Here is a 17,183-nt window from a genome sequence, read left to right on the forward strand (position 1 = left end):
GTAGAGTCCCCTGGATTGGAAGAGAATCTTACCTGGATACAGGCATTCAGAGCATACTGAACGGGAAAGTGTTAACCAATAGAGCCAGTAAGGGAAAGAGAGACATCTCCTTTAGACTGGGAGGTAGAAGGGGGATATATGTGGAAATACACCCCTAAGATCCCTTCTAGGGAGCCGGACCCAGGCAAGCCAACCCTTAGGTACAGAAATTTCCCACCTTGGTATTAAGGGAGAGAAGGAATAGGGTTATTCCTTCTGGATTAGAACCAAAGTTACCCCATGTGGTCATTAGGGAGAGCCACGGGGATGAAGCCCAGTATCCCTGGGTGGAAAGAACCCCATACATGATTCCTCCTCTGAAGGGAAGCTAAAAGGGATAGGCCATGACCTGCCCAGCTGAAATAGCAAACAGAGCTGAGCGAGCAAGAGGACTGAGCAAGGATGGCAAGGAGCTCCTCCTGACACTGAGACCCTGAATGGCCTGGAAGCACGGATAGCCAGCCCTATAGCAGAAGGTGCTGAGATGGAATCAGCCACTTGCTAATGGACAAATTCAAGTTACTGGAAAGGCAGCTGGGAGAAGCCCCATAAAGAGCCAGGCTGTGCAGTGAGAGCTGAGTTGACAACCACTCAATAATGAGAGGGGCAGACTGATGAAGAAAAATGGTTTGGAATATTGAAAGTGTAATTAGCAGCATTGTGGAAACAGTGAAAGGTTCCTAGACTTTGAATATTTGTTGGAACTGTGGTTGGTGTTTCTTTTGTTTGCTCAATATGTGGGAGCACTGGCTGGCTGAAATAAATGGAGAAACCCTGGACTGGATCACTTTATGGCCTTCACTTGCACTGGTGAGGGAACTATAAGGCTGGGAATGGTGTACAGCAGCCTGGAGGACTAAATGAATACGGGACCCACATTATAGCGCTCAGCAACCACATCATTTATTGACAAATAGGCCTTAAAAATATGCAATATGTTTACATTAAAATGATTAAATTAAAATCATTAGAAAACTGTTTGGACAGAATAATCACTGACCTCTTCTAGTTGACAGGCCTTGATGACACTCATGTATCTGTACTCATCATAAGAAACACCAAAGATGATGTTCTCTTTGATAGATCCAGGCATGATCCAGGCAATTTGAGGACAATATGAGATTCTGCCACTATGTCTGATTTTACCCACAGAGGGCTCTAGTTCCCCCATTATCATCATCAGAAGAGAGGACTGAAAATGAGAGTTATTAACAGTTAGTGATCATGCATCTGATACGTTGGTATAATAAACACATTAACAAAACATATATTGCTTCCTGTTGTTACTGAAAAAAACCCAAATAGCATTAATACCACTGCAAATGATAAACAGGTAAATGGTATTATATATTATTAGAATGGTCATTTGAAATCTTGAATTATGGACTCAAGCCTTGCAATGCCTGCAGCACAAGAACAACATAAACATTTCTGCAACTCCTATTATTAGATGATTAGATCTATCATCTTAATAAACTATTAAACTTACAATACTTTGCATCCCTTATCCTAGTAGCTCAGTGAAGACAGATCTAACCTTTGTGTACTACTTTACAAAATTATACTAACTACACTTCACTGAAATCTTTGCTTTGTACATGGACTTTACATGCCAAATGGATCAGTTCAACTTTTTTACAATATACAAGCACCTTAATATTCAAAAGATCTTTTGGAATCTAAAGAAGTAGTCTAGAACTGGATTTAATAACACAAATATAATATATTTGAGATTTCATAAACTGTTAAAGGCTCATCTATTTTCAATTTATTTAACATAGTATTTGTAAAAGTAAATAGCCTGATGGTATTTATTATATATACATGCAACTTTTTTTTCCTAAGGATGGCCTAGTTTTATTATACGGAGGGGGATAATCGAAGGGGATGCCCAAGTTTTGCTGAGGACGTCCTCGCAAAATGTCCCGGTGGAAGGGCAGGGAACCCTATATTTTTGAAACAAGGTGGAAGTCCATCTTTCGTTTCAATAATACGGTCAGGGACGCCCAAACCTTGACATTTAGGTCGTCCTTAGAGATGGTCGTCCCTAGACTTGGTCGTTTCTGATTTTCGTCGATAATGGAAACTAAGGACGCCCATCTCAGAAATGACCAAATGCAAGCCCTTTGGTCGTGGGAGGAGCCAGCATTCATAGTCCACTGGTCCCCCTGACATGCCAGGACACCAACCAGGCACCCTAGGGGGCACTGCAGTGGACTTCATAAATTGCTCCCAGGAACATAGCTCCCCTACCTTGTGTGCTGAGCCCCCCAAACCCCACTACCCACCACTGTACACCACTACCATAGCCCTTAGGGGTGAAGGGGGGCATCTAGATGTGGGAACAGTGGGTTTCTGGTGGGTTTTGGAAGGCTCACATTTACCACCACAAGTGTAACAGGTAGGGGGGATGGGCCTGGGTCCGCCTGTCTGAAGTGCATTGCACCCACTAAAACTGCTCCAGGGACCTGAGTATGACATTTGAGGCTGGCATAGAGGCTGGCACAAAAGAGTTTTAAAGATGTTTTTTTGAGGGGGGAGGGGGTTAGTGACCACTGGGGGAGTAAGGGGAGGTCATCCCCGATTCTCTCCAGTGGTCATCTGATCAGTTTGGCCACCTTTTTGTGCCTTGGTTGGAAGAAAAACAGGATCAGGTAAAGTAGTCCAACTACTCTTCAGGGACGCCCTTTTTTCCCCTATTATGGGTCGAGGATGCCCATGTGTTATGTACGCCCAAATCCCACCTTCACTATGCCTCGGACATGCCCCCGCGACAGAAAGCAGTTGGGGACGCCTAAAATCGGCTTTCGATTATGTCGATTTGGGGGACCCTGTGAGAAGGACGCCCATCTTCCGATTTGTGTCGAAAGATGGGTGGCGTCCTCTTTCGAAAATAAGCCTGATAGTGATCCACATTGATCCCTGGCGGGAAAATAGCAGAATATAAATTTTATTGTATTGTAAATAAACATTAGTTGTGCAGGTTCACTGATAACTTCTGCTACAGGACTAAAGTTTGGTTTCTGTCCAGGTGCATAACTAAATTACTAACAAAGCTAATAAATCGACATTAGATATTTATCATGCATAGACATCTAAGTTCTGCATCGGCATATCCTGTTAACAGAACTTCAGATGTCCCAATGATGTCTGAATTCTGATTTGAATTACCATTTTTAAATGCCGTTCAAAAGATCTAGGAATTGCTTGAGATTACTAGGAGGTCTTATAGATAAGAATCATACCAATATCTCATTCAAAACCTTCTTTATAGTCGACCAATAAGTTTGCAAACCACTTTCAATTATGGGAAATTTTATCTATATAAGTACATTAAGTATTGCCATACTGGGAAAGACCAAAGGTCCATTAAGCCCAGCATCCTGTTTCCAACAGTGACCAATCCAGGTCACAAATACCTGGTAAGACCCCCCAAAAGTACAAAACATTTTATACTGCTTATCCCAGAAATAGTGGATTTTCCCCAAGTCCATTTAATAATGGTCTATGGCCTTTCCTTTAGGAAGTCTTATAAAGCTTTTTTTAAACTCCGCTAAGCTAACCACCTTTACCACATTCTTTGGCAACGAATTCCAGAGTTTAATTACACATTGAGTGAAGAAATATTTTCTCCGATTTGTTTTAAATTTGCTACATTGTAGCTTCATCGCATGACCCCTAGTCATAGTATTTTTGGAAAGCAAAAACAGACGCTTCACATCTACCCGTTCAACTCCACTTATTATTTTATAGACCTCTATCATATCTCCCCTCAGCCACCTTTTCTCCAAGCTGAAGAGCCCTACCCGCTTTAGCCTTTCCTCATAGGGAAGTCATCTCATCCCCTTTATCATTTTTGTTGCCCTTCTCTGCACCTTTTCTAACTCCACTATATCTTTTTTGAGATGCGGCGACCAGAATTGAACACAATATTCGAGGTGCGGTCGCACCATGGAGCGATACAAAGGCATTATAACATCCTCATTTTTGTTTTCCATTCCTTTCCTAATAATACCTAACATTCTATTTGCTTTCTTAGCCGCAGCAGCACACTGAGCAGAAGGTTTCAACGTATCATCAACGACGACACCTAGATCCCTTTCTTGGTCCGTGACTCCTGACGTGGAACCTTGCATGACATAGCTATAATTCAGGTTCCTCTTTCCCACATGCATCACTTTGCACTTGCTCACATTAAATGTCATCTGCCATTTAGACACCCAGTCTCCCAGTCTCGTAAGGTCCTCTTGTAATTTTTCACAATCCTCCCCTGATTTAACGACTTTGAATAACTTTGTGTCATCAGCAAATTTAATTACCTCACTAGTTACTCCCATCTCTAGGTCATTTATAAATATGTTAAAAAGCAGCGATCCGAGCACAGACCCCTGGGGAACCCCACTAACTTCCCTTCTACATTGAGAATACTGACCATTTAACCCTACTCTCTGTTTTCTATCTTTTAACCAGTTTTTAATCCACAATCGAACACTACCTCCTATCCCATGACTCTCCAATTTCATCTGGAGTCTTTCATGAGGAACTTTGTCAAACGCCAGATACACAAAATCAACCGGCGCACCTTTATCCACATGTTTGTTTACCCCTTCAAAGAAATGTAGTAGATTGGTGAAGTAAGATTTCCCTTCACTAAATCCATGTTGACTTTGTCTCATAAATCCATGCTTTTGAATATGCTCTGTAATTTTGTTCTTAATAGTCTCTACCATTTTGCCCAGCACCAACGTTAGACTCACCAGTCTATAATTTTCCGGATCTCCTCTGGAACCTTTTGGGATCTGGAAGGCACGTTGCAAACAGAATGCTACGCTCAGTGGACCTTGGTCTCAGTATGATCTGTCAAGTGTTCAGGAAAAGATAGCCCAAATAACTAAAGAGTAAATGTTAAGCCTACAGCAGTCAGCTTTTTTAATGCTGGCTGCTGCAGGGTGTTTTATTATAGGATTTTCAGCACCAGGTCATGCCCAGATACCAGAGCCAAATATCCATGTAAATCAGGGTACCAACATTTATCTAGGTACTGGGATGTTCAGACCAATACCCAGATATCTAACTGGATGCAGCGAGGACAGCCTTTTTGTGAACTGAAAATTGCCACTAACTGTATAAATGCCAGCTCCACCCAGACCACGACCATAGAGCACCCTGGCACTATTCAAATATTGTCAAGGCAGCTGCCCAGACTTTCAGTGGCACCATCCAGTTAAGTGCTGCTGAATGATAGGCATGACTCCAGTCAGCATGATTTAACTGGGCAGGAGCCTCTCCTTGCCAGTTTAATCCTTTTAAATATTTGGTCCACAATAATTTAACTAGATAGAGAATAAGGGTTCTGAGCATGGTACATAAGTAATGCCACACTGGGAAAAGACCAAGGGTCCATCGAGCACAGCATCCTGTCCACGACAGTGGCCAATCCAGGCCACTGGCAAGCTTCCCAAACGTACAAACATTCTATACATGTTATTCGTGGAATTGTGGATTTTTCCCAAGTCCATTTAATAGTGGTTTATGGTAACACAAAACAGATGCTACTATTTACTTCATTGGTAGAAGCTGATCTTATTCAAGCTTCTATTAGTTCTTGGACATATTTTTCTCTAGTGGAGAAGCAGACTCTGTTACATATATTGAAATCTATTAGTTTAGGTGCATATTAGATCCTTATCTGTTATAGCTAACTAAGAGGGTAAGGTCTTGCATTATTCATGATCAGTGGAAATTTTCCAGATTGATTGAAAAGTATGAATATCCATCCTTTTTTGGGGGTTTTTTTTCAAAAGCCCTGTCCTGGTCTTCAGATTATGGATAATTTTAGACTTATTTCTAATTTACCTTTTCTGGGTAACATTATAGAAATAGTAGCATCTTTCCATTTATTAGATTTTATGATGGAAAAGATCTACTCAACCCTCAAAGGTCACTTCTCCACATCCTGGTATTACCTGTATCACCTCCTCATGCCTTATACTCCCCTTCCACTCATCCAACACAGGTCAACTGTACATTCCCCCTCCTTTACATATACTTCTGCCATCAGTTACATTGGACCTAAGCTTTGAAACACCCTCCCCACTGCTCTCTGCCTCGAACCATCCTATGCCAATTTCAAAGCAGTGCTAACAACTCACCTTTTCACACTTGTCTACCCCGGCACTTCCTGATCACTATCTATTATCTCTCCCCTTACCTCTTTCTTCCCTCTATGCTTGTTTTCATGTGATTATGCAGCAGTTTTACTTTGTAAACCTCATTGTAACTATTCACTTGCATTTTGCAGTATATGAAGCCTTGGTAAATAAAATTAAAAATAATTTGGAGCTTTATCTTTACATTCTTGATTTACAGTATCTTCCATGTTTGATATAGTTCATCCAAGACTTTTGTAATGGTTGGAAACAGCATAACTGAGTAACATGATGATAAAATAGTTTTCGTTTCTAAAAGAAGAAAACAAACAAACAAAAAAAAGGGCAGCTTCTAGACCAGCATTTTACTGATCCATATTTTCTTGCATGTGGTGTTTCCCACAGCTCAATAGCAGGAGTGTAGAGTGACAGTCTAAAGTGGTAGTCCAGAAAATTTGCTGCTGTTATGATGTCCAATGCACCCCAGGTTTCTGATGCAGCTCCCTGAGCTATAAAGAATGATGCTTCTGAAGCTGAAGTCAATGGGCTAGACTTCTCGGTGTCAACAATTTGTTCAAGCTGCTTTTCACGACCTTTAATGTCATCAACTGACATCTGTGAACAATGATTTAAAAAGTCAGGTGAGGTTCCTGGTCATTTAAATCACATGTCCAGGTCTAAATGGACAGTGCTGCTGAATATCCTCTCTAACCATCCATTCCGAAACTGGCCAGTATGTGGGCAGTCGGGGGCAGAGTTGGGGCAGTGCTGCTGCCTAGCCAGTTAGCAGAGATATTCAGAATGCTAACTGGCTGTTCTAACTTTATGTGGTAAAGTGAACTGTATTGTTTTAATCATCAAATATAAGAATTTTAGACCTCAGCCGATTAAAACTGCCTCTCTTCCATAAGAACTCATCAGGTTATAGTTCCAAATATCTTTGTGTACCATAATCACACAAAGGTCCACCCTACCCCACACTGAGTTGACTATCTTTTTAGCTGCAAATTGTGATCTCAAACTTAATTACATAAACAGATAACATAAGTGTTCTAGTATTTGTGAGATAATCATGTCATGAAAGATAACCTGCAATTTAGATTCTGACAGCTGTAATAATTTCAAAGTTAATCTGTAGCCAGCAACCTTGCAGTTTAGCATGGTCAGTTAGATCAAAGCTCAGAACTGAGAAAGCAAAGGAAATGTAAGTGTCACCTGCAATATTCTAACATCATTCTTATCACTAGTTCCTGTGTTCAGCCTTCCAGGGAAACAGTTGCATTATGTCCTACTTAGGGAACTTCACAACTAACTACAAATTGGCTGAGAACCTTGTGTGGTATTTCATTCCCAACACAAAGCATGAATACTTTAGGAGAGCTGCTGACCAGTTCAGACAAAGTAGGTTTCACAAATATATACTATATTGTGGCATTAGTTTAATAAATACTGCTTATACCAAAACAAACAGTTCAGAAAAAAATCTCCAACAGTTCTGAAACTTCAGCGTTACTATCAGAAGCTTGCTTTTCCACATATAAACAAAGGTACTACACAATGTTCCATTTACCTTCAACAACCCAGGAACTCCTGAGCTGTTATCAGCCAGTTGGATCCTTCTGTCACCCGAACCGCACAGGTTTTGATTATAACTGAGTCAAGGACTTCAGTTGAATGACTGCCCAAAAGTTAAATCTGCTCCACTCTGTGGCTTACTGAAGTGCATAAGAGCAGCCCTGAAGTATGAACATGTGGCACAAATAATTTATATGGAGGGTACCAATGGACTGAAATTTGCAACCTCATATGCAATTTTTAAATGTTGAAAGCAAGTAGATGCTATAAGAATTTCTGATGTTCCTTGCACATTACATATATAAATTGAATGCAACTAATTTTGGGGGTTTTTTCTGAACTGTTTGTATTGGTATGGATTTGTAATGTTCATATTTTGAGGGATATAATTATGTGTGGTATGTACTCATATAAAATTATCTGATGTGTACAAATATGCAAGATGACAAAAACAAATATACTTGTACACAAATCACGTGTAGGCATGTGCAGGGCAGATTTTGGGGGAAGCAAGGTGAAATCATTTAAAACATATAAAGACCCATATTCAAAAGCACTTCTGGGTAATAGCACCTTCTACTCAGATAAGTGTTGCTGATGAGGGTACATTCAGCGATTTTCAAAGGTATTATCCACATAGTGTTGCTGGAAATTATTTCAGATTGTGCTGGTGCCATTTGTATAGTGTCAGGACAGTCTGTGGATGCAGTGAAGGTGGCTGCCGGAGTTTATCCAGTTAGCAGCAATATTCAGACTTTATCTGGTTATCACTAACAGCCACCACTGAATCAACATACCAAACCTGAATACCCAGATTTAATCCAACCATGGTGGGTGGCTATAAAAATCAATGCTGACAAACTCAGCAGGGTAAATATATGTGGGTTCATTTTAGCTGCAATTTCAGCATCTTTTGTGGGGCAATTTTATAAGGCCGGTTAAATACCTTTGAATATTGGGGGGCATCTGTCCATCTAAACTCCAATATTTAAAAAAAACCTCTAACATGTAAAACATCTATTGTAGGCTGTGGACCTGAGCTCTGGAACAAACTACCAAGCAGCTTAAGAGAGATAAATGCTTATTATACATTCAGACGCTTTTTTGAAAACATATCTGTTAGATTACTATTTATAGAGGGAATAAATTATTTTGGGGGGATATTCTGGATTTTAAGTACTTCTCAGATGTTAGACCATTTCTTTTAAGCTTTGCAATTTTATTTGTGTTACATTTGTATCCCGTGCTTTCCCACTTATGGCAGGCTCAATGCGGCTTACATGGGGCAATGGAGGGTTAAGTGATTTGCCCAGAGTCACAAGGAGCTGCCTGTGCCTGAAGTGGGAATCAAACTCAGTTCCTCAGGACCAAAGTCCATCACCCTAACCACTAGGCCACTCCTCCACTCTGTCTTGAACAATAGAACTTGGTTAAGCAGAATATAAATGACTATATTAGATTAGATTAAGCCAAACCGGCTATGTTGTGGGCAGTCTGAGGACACAGTCGGAGTGGAATTAATACTTTCCCAGATTTATAATTTTAGTTATTGGATGGATACATCTTGGGCAGAGTAACATAAGTAGTTTGTCAATAGATAAGAACCTCTTGGACCACCCAGTGTGATGGTTACCATGGTGCACTGTCACTTCAAACCCAGACTGATTTCTTCATTTTACTCCTTTGTTCTTATCACTGCCCTCTTTATTTGTTATTATTTTCCTTGCTGTCTCCTTTGCTGGTATGATTCCAGGCATCCACAGTATCCTCTGTACAGTATTAATTCCAGACATTGAGCCTCTGTCTTCTCTGGGCTACCCTTGTGTATGCATAAGTATACATTTTCTAAACATTTGTATTCATACAACCTACAAATGGCATATAGGTAATACTAATATTGTAAAAGGGCAATTTTATTCTCATACAAAATGTATTTCTTTTGTTTAGCAAGCTAGAAAATTAAAAAGCAAAAGTGAATGCTAGTCAGGCCTGGTTTGGTTATCATTTCTAGAGGCCTGTGACCAATAGGGATGTGCATGTGAAATTATTTCATTGTTCTATTGGTTTAAATACTAAAGTACAGGTGTAGCCTAATGGTTAAAATAGCAAACTGCAAACCAGGGAAGCCAAGGTTCTGCTGTCCCTTGTGATCTTTGGTATACCACTTTACTTTTAACTGCCTTAGGCACAAGCTTAGGGGCCCTTTTACTAAAGGGTGGTAGAGTCTGCGCTTAACATGTTTTAACATGGGAATTTACCATGCACTAAGCCCAGATTTAATACAGCACAGTGGTGCTAAGTACTCCAGCATTAACCCTGCACTATTGTTAGCACATACTAATGAGAATACGCTAGCTTAAAATGCTCCTACACCCATTCCCCATCCACAAAATATTATACAAAATAATCAAAATATTATAAAAAAAATAATGTGCAGTTAGCAACAGAAAAGAGGAAATTACTGTATAACACTTTAATGTGTTTTATGGTAAGTGCTTTCTCATGTACAAGTTAGGGCTTAATGCCCTTCAGTAAAAGGGCCCCTTATATTGTAAGCCCTTATGCAGTAGGAATATAGGGAAAGGCCCAAGGCCTGCAATAGGCAAGGCCTAGAACTTCTTTTCTTCTTTTTGTTTCTTTTTTTTTTTTTTAATGGAAGAGCCTGAAACAGAAGAAAAATTGGGCCTGGGGGTGGAGTTGGATTCTAGACCCTGAATAAATTCTAAAGGATTGACTGACCAAATCGACAGTCACATTGGGAGTCTTACTCGAGACACAGCTTTACAAATCTAGGCTATGAAGCCTGATTTCAAGTGGGCTACTGAGACAGCCATGGCTCTAGCATTATAAGCCATGATGTGACCTTCCAGAGTCAGCCCAGCCTGGGCATAAGTTGAGATAAAATCTGGATAAATTACATTCACCAATGGCTGCCTTATCCTGATGGGATCCTGAAGTACAACAGCATACCTGAAGTTATAGAACACAAACGAGAAAGGCATATGCTAAATCCAAAATTCCTTCATTACCCTCTGTGAAAAAGCCATTATATGGGCAGAGAAGGGTAGCTTTGAAAAAGGCTGTTTTACCTAAGTACATAGCTTTCAAAATTATCTATAATCTGAATATTTTCTACTGAACTTTATTCAGTGGCTTACACTCAGTGCGGAACAATCCAGTAAAATCAGAAGATAAAAAAAGATATTCCCCTGATTTCTTCCAGACAATGGAAATGAACCTGGATTATAGTCCTGGATCATGACTTTTCAATCTGCTGTTGACAATATTCTTGTACACTCAGCTCATACTCTCATGGAATGATTAAACAAAGTCATGGTCTGGGCTCAAGCACACCCCAAACTCTGCTTGGCTTTCTGAATCCATCATAACTCAGGAGAGATTTCTACAATTCAAGCTACTTTAGTATTCAAGAGCCCTTTTTCTTTACTGATCAAATAGTTCATTGTTCCAAATAATGCTGTGTTAATATACAGAAGTCATGTAGCATCAGGATGACAGTACAAGCCAACATGTTGATTGACCTGTAGAAGATAAGGCCGTTCCTTCCATATGCTCATTGCATATCCAAGCTCCCCTCTGACTGGTGCCTGTGAACTAGTGTAATTGGTAAAAGTTCCATAGGCAACATATGAGCATGCAATCATTTATTAAAAAAAAAAAAAAAGAATCCACTGTGCTTAAGGGAAATAATCCAAAGAAGATAAGTCATATGGCTCTCTGCCCAGAGCCTCCACACCTTAAAGAGAAATACCATGGGAACGTCAGAAAAAGGGAACCAAGTAAAGGATTTTTTTTCCCTCTGGAGATGATGATTATTATTCCACAAAAGGCATATAATATTCCTCCTTTTAAATGCCCCCTTTTCTTCTTCACGAATATCCTTCATCTTTCCCTTTCAAATTATTGATTGTCTATATAGTACTATCTATGAAAAAAAGATAGGGAATGATTCATCCAATGAACATCCTTCCTTAGGTTGAATACTCGGGATGCCCCACAAGACCCAAAGGATGTTAAATTTTATTAACTGATTTTTTTTAAACATTTTTTATACTGTCAAATTGTCAGACATCAAGGTGATTTACAGATACCAGTTAAGTCAGCAAAACATCAAACAAGTAGGACATTTTGTAAAACAAAAGAAGGAAATAGATGGAAGGGGGAGAAACTAACACAACAAAGTCAAACTGAGGGGCAAATAATAGGGACAAGAGCAGAGAAAGATGTAGAGAGGCATCCTAACTGTAATCCAGAGCCATTTGTTCCTTTTTCAGCTTATACTACTTGAAACAGGAAGAAATGTGCTTCTGGCTATTAGAAAGGGACTCCTCAAATGACTGAGCCTAAACGCTATGTTCTATGAAAAGATGTGTGGAGAAACAACTGAACAAAAAGGGGAACAACCAGAGAAGTACCAACCAAGGGATATTTATTAAAAATCACATTAAAACAAACAGTCCATACATATCTATAAAATCCACCAAAAATGTAATATCAAGACTCAACGTAATCCTGCACTTTGGCTCAGTGCACCTGCCTCAGGAGTCTCAACTTTAATTGGACTTGTAAATCCATTGTTCTGTTTAAAAACAGATATAAACACAACACTATCAAACAGCCCACCACAACATATATAAGTAAGTAAGTGTTGCCATACTGGGACAGACTGGTCCATTAAGCCCAGTATCCTGTTCCCAACAGTGGCCAATCCAGGTCACAAGTACCTGGCAAGATCCCAACACAGTACAATACATTTTATGCTGCTTATCCCAGAAATAAGCAGTGGATTTCCCAAGTCCATTTTAATAATGGCTTATGAACTTTTCTTTTAGGAAGATATCCAAACCTTTTTTAAACCCCGCTAACTGCTTTTATCACATTTGCTGGCAACGAATTCCAGAGTTTAATTACACGTTGACTGAAGAAATATTTTCTCCAATTCATTTTAAATGTACTACTTTGTAGCTTCATTGCGTACCCCTAGTCCTAGTATTTTTGGAAACAGTAAACAAGCGATTCACGTCTACTTGTTCCACTCCACTCAGTATTTTATATACTACTACTACTACTTAATATTTCTAAAGCGCTACTAGGGTTACGCAGCGCTGTACAATTTAACATGGAAGGATATGTACACTGGGACTGCTTGTGTTTCCCCCCAATCCTGCCGCCAGCCTTGAACTCACTGCAAGACCAGTTTTGATGTCTGTCACCCTGAGAAAAGTCTCCATGGCTTAGCAGGCCCTGTTCTGCTGTCCTGTTTTTTTAAATATTTCTATTTCTCCCAGCCAACAGACTAAAGGAATAAAAGGCCAAATCAAACTTTTTTTTTTAAAAAAAACAGGCTCTTCTGGACCCTAGGGAGGGAGGGAAGGAAACCTTCAACCTCCCTCTGGCAAGGGCCCTGCAGGGTCCTTAGACAAGAAGCCTCACCAAGCCAAAGCCTGCAGGATAAGGCTCAGGACAAGGAAAAAACCTCCAGACTCTAGACCTGTAGATCAAATCTTAGGGGCTACAGTCCCAAGGACTCAACCTTGAGAGACAAAGGCCACGCACTGCATGGAAAATTTGGCCTACCTACTCTGTCTACTGAACCAGCCCAACCTACACTATCTGTTGGAGGTAGAGAAAATACTTTAGAATTCCATCCTGCACCAGACCTTACAGCAGTGATGTCACTGGAATAGCCCGTTTCTATACCTCCATCTGCTGGCTGGGAAGGGACACAACCAACTTGTTTGGACTGGTCTAGCAGAAACAATAAGTAAGTTTTTACTTTGTGTTTCTGTCTCCTAACTTTTGTAATACATTGCATTAAAGAAGGAAAAAATATAAAATGCAATCCATCATAGAAATAATTTTATAAACCTAGGTACCGCTTACATGTGTAATGGACAAAATATGCAGAACCAGCAATTTTATAAAGGGTGCAACCTTTATATGTGCTCTGCAAAAACTCGGCAACTGCATGCATGGCAAGGCAGCATCTTCTGAGCACGTTCTGGAAAGTAATACACAAACATACTGGCACTTTTACCAGCCAGCATTTACACTTGCTCAAAATCATGCACCACACCAACTAACTTGCTTTTGAGACCTGGAGCTTGCAGGAGTACTTGATGAAGGAAATTTGCTCACCTCTCTCTAAAAAAAGTTTGCCTTTTGGAGGAAGTTTCTCTTGTTTCTTGCTATTGTGCATTCACATTTATAAAATATGCCACATACATGTTTAAGTGATGCTACATATATGCATAAGTCCACAGTAAAAATTGCCACTTACATGGCGCTACATACACAGATATGTTCCCAATTTGGAAATGCAGATTCTTTGGGAAGATTTGCTTATAAAATCGCCAGCACTTTTGTATGCTCACCACATATATATGCACCTTTGACTGGTACTATGGATGTAATTGTTTCTTTCTTTCTTTGTTTTAACATTTATAGACCGCCTACGAACTAGGTAGGTAACAAAATATATACACAAAGCATAAAAACATACCATAATGCATAATTTCATTTATAAAAAACAGAAAAAGTTTTTTAAAAAACCACAGAATTCCTCCAGTAACACATTACCTAGATCCCAAAATATGCTTGTGCAAACAAAGAGGCCTCAGCAGCTTCTTAAAACTACCAAGATCATGCAATATACGGAATCTCAATGGCAATTCATTCCATGTAAAGAGGTCCTACATAAAATAATGCTGCCTTAGCAGTCACAGAATTGCAAAGGTACAATCAGTTGTTGTGAAGTAGCCAAGCTCAGCATATGATTAGGCGTATAGGACTAGATTCTATATATGGCACCTGTGGAATCCTTCTTATAAATTGGCATTACATTAGCCACCCTCCAATCTTCCAGTACCATGCTTAATTTTAAAGATAGATTACATATTATTTATTTATTAGGATTTATTACTAACAATAGCTCTGCAAGTTCATATTTCATTTCTATAAGTACTCTCGGATGTATAGCATCGTCCAGGTGATTTGCCACTCTTTCATTTATCAAATTGCCCCAATTACATTTCCCAGGTTTACCTGACATATACACACGTTTGCCCTGCTACACTAGTAAAAGAAAGTAGGCACCTACTTTCCTTTATACAATAGGCTCCAAATAGGCACCTTCTTGGCACGTAAAAACAAGCATCACTTTAAAAAATGCAGCAAAATGTAGGTGCCAAAATGCAGTGCTCTGAATGAGTTCCCAGATTTCATAAAAAAAAATGGAATTATATAAATGCACAAGCCTAAATGATCAGTCTAGTGTGTTAATGACAGCATTTTATAACCTATGCACATAAATGTTTGACATAACCATACCCCACCCATGCTCCTCTGTCTGTGCACGCTCCCTTGAATTTACATGTGAGGCGGCTAGCACTTATGAACGTGAATGCTATACTAATGTACACAAGTGCTAATATTCTATATAACTAGTGTGCAATGGCGCTTACATTCAAAAAAGAAAGAATGAGAAACGAGAGGTGCCCCTGTTTTCATAAGGCAATACTCGATCTGTGTTCATTCATGCGAATGTGCAAGGATCTGGCTGTTTTCCCTACGTATATCTTCTTACAAGGGCATTGCAGCACATATATAACATGTGTAGAACGACAATCAGTATGCCACCTAGAGATGTACTGCTTTTGATCTATAGGATTAATAAAAACATCTCCAGGAGCTGTTATATCACATGTCATACATCGGCCACAACTAAAGTGGCCCAGCGAAGCATGGCCCTGCCTATTCCCCTCTATAGGGGGTAGTTGCGAGGGACTAACCAGTTCTTTGATATTTTTACCACGGGAAAAAGCAATCAATAAGTTCATGTCCTGGAAAGCAGAATGAGAGCATAACACATCCCAATGTTACATTCAAGTGCCAAGATTAAAGAATTAAGAGGATAGTGCCTCTGAATACCCTTATAGACTGCATCTGCACTATTTGGATAGTGTCAGGGCAGAGTATGAGGGATCTAGGGAGGTCCTGGAACTTATGCAGATATTGGCAATATTCAGTCTACTATATGGATAACTTAGGACAGAGAGGTGGCATTTCTAAGAGGGTTTTTTACTAAGCTACAATAGCATTTTTAGCTCATGGTAGAAATCAGTTGACAGTAAATGCTGAGACACCCATAGGAATATAATGGGAGTCTCAGCATTTACCGCCAGCTGAATTCTACTGCGAGCTAAAAACGCTACCACAGATTAGTAAAAGACTCCCTAAGTTATCCAGATAGCAGACTGAATATTGCTACTAGTCAGATAAGTACTGCTGTTGAAGCCTCATCTAGGTATTCTGAGCCACAACTATTGGGATAATGATACTGAATATCCAGATATTTTTTGACCATCACAGTCCATGTTTTAAAATATGCTGACCTTGGCAGCTGAATATTGACCCAACTGTGTCTCAAAACTTAATTAATTCCTGATGAATAACTTATTTTCAAATAACACATATTTTAGATGAAAAATAGAAAATGAAATACCTTGCCTGCTCCCGTGGATCCAGCAACAGCTAATAACTGACCCTTTTCTATTTTAAAGCTGAGGTCTTGAAGAACAGGAAGTGACATAAAATTGCTAAAGAAGAGACCAGGTTCAGCAGTGGAATAATGTTTGTCATTGTTTTCCTGTTTTGCTTTTTCAATCAGCTCTCCAATTCCCTGTAAGCATAAGCATGTACATGTATATACTTTACACTCAATATGCGGAATCTTATAGACACTATTTGCTCTGGAGCAGAAACTATTCTGATAAGTAACACTATCTGCACATAATAGATAAATTATTTGAAGATTATACTAAGCAAGAACACTATTTCTGCAGTAAATCATATTTCAAGGAAAGTAGACTTTTATAAACTTTCCTTTGCCAGCCTGACAATATATTCTGTTTCCAAATGTTTTTACAAAATAAATACAAAAAGCAAAAACTTTGGAAACAAAATATATTGTCAGGTTGGGAAAGGAATGTTAAAAAAGTTCACTTTTCTTGAAATGTCATTTATTGCAGATACAGGGGCCTTTTACAAAGGCCTGCGGTAGTGTACACTCGTGTTTTGGGTGGGCGCAGAATCATTTTTCAGCGCACCTGTAAAAAATGCCTTTTCTAAATTTTTGCCGAAAATGGACGTGCGGCAAAATGAAAATTTCCGCACATCCATTTTGGGTCAGAGATCTTACTGCCAGTTATTGACCTAGCAGTAAGGTCTCACACGGTAACTGGGTGGTAATGGTCTATGTACGTAAAATGCTGATTACCGCCCGTGCACCAGAAAATAAAAATATTTTCTGGCGCACATGCGCCAAAAATGAAATTATCACAAGGGCCATGTGGTAGCCAAGTGAAAACTCAAAATTGATGCGCATTGGGTGTGCGTAGG

General features: G+C 39.5%; 1 protein-coding gene across 1 annotated transcript in view; it reads right to left on the minus strand.

The window, feature by feature from the left end:
* CFTR (CF transmembrane conductance regulator) overlaps window positions 1-17,183 on the minus strand; it is a 442,294-nt gene that overhangs the window by 241,438 nt on the left and 183,673 nt on the right. The window contains exons 10-11 of the mRNA XM_030216424.1: window positions 16,288-16,464; window positions 1,040-1,231 (exon numbers count right to left, since the gene is read on the minus strand). Coding sequence (XP_030072284.1) covers window positions 1,040-1,231; window positions 16,288-16,464 — 369 coding nt within the window. The remainder of the gene's footprint in view (window positions 1-1,039; window positions 1,232-16,287; window positions 16,465-17,183) is intronic.

Source organism: Microcaecilia unicolor, chromosome 10 (genome assembly GCF_901765095.1).
Source record: "Microcaecilia unicolor chromosome 10, aMicUni1.1, whole genome shotgun sequence".
Taxonomy (NCBI): domain Eukaryota; kingdom Metazoa; phylum Chordata; class Amphibia; order Gymnophiona; family Siphonopidae; genus Microcaecilia; species Microcaecilia unicolor.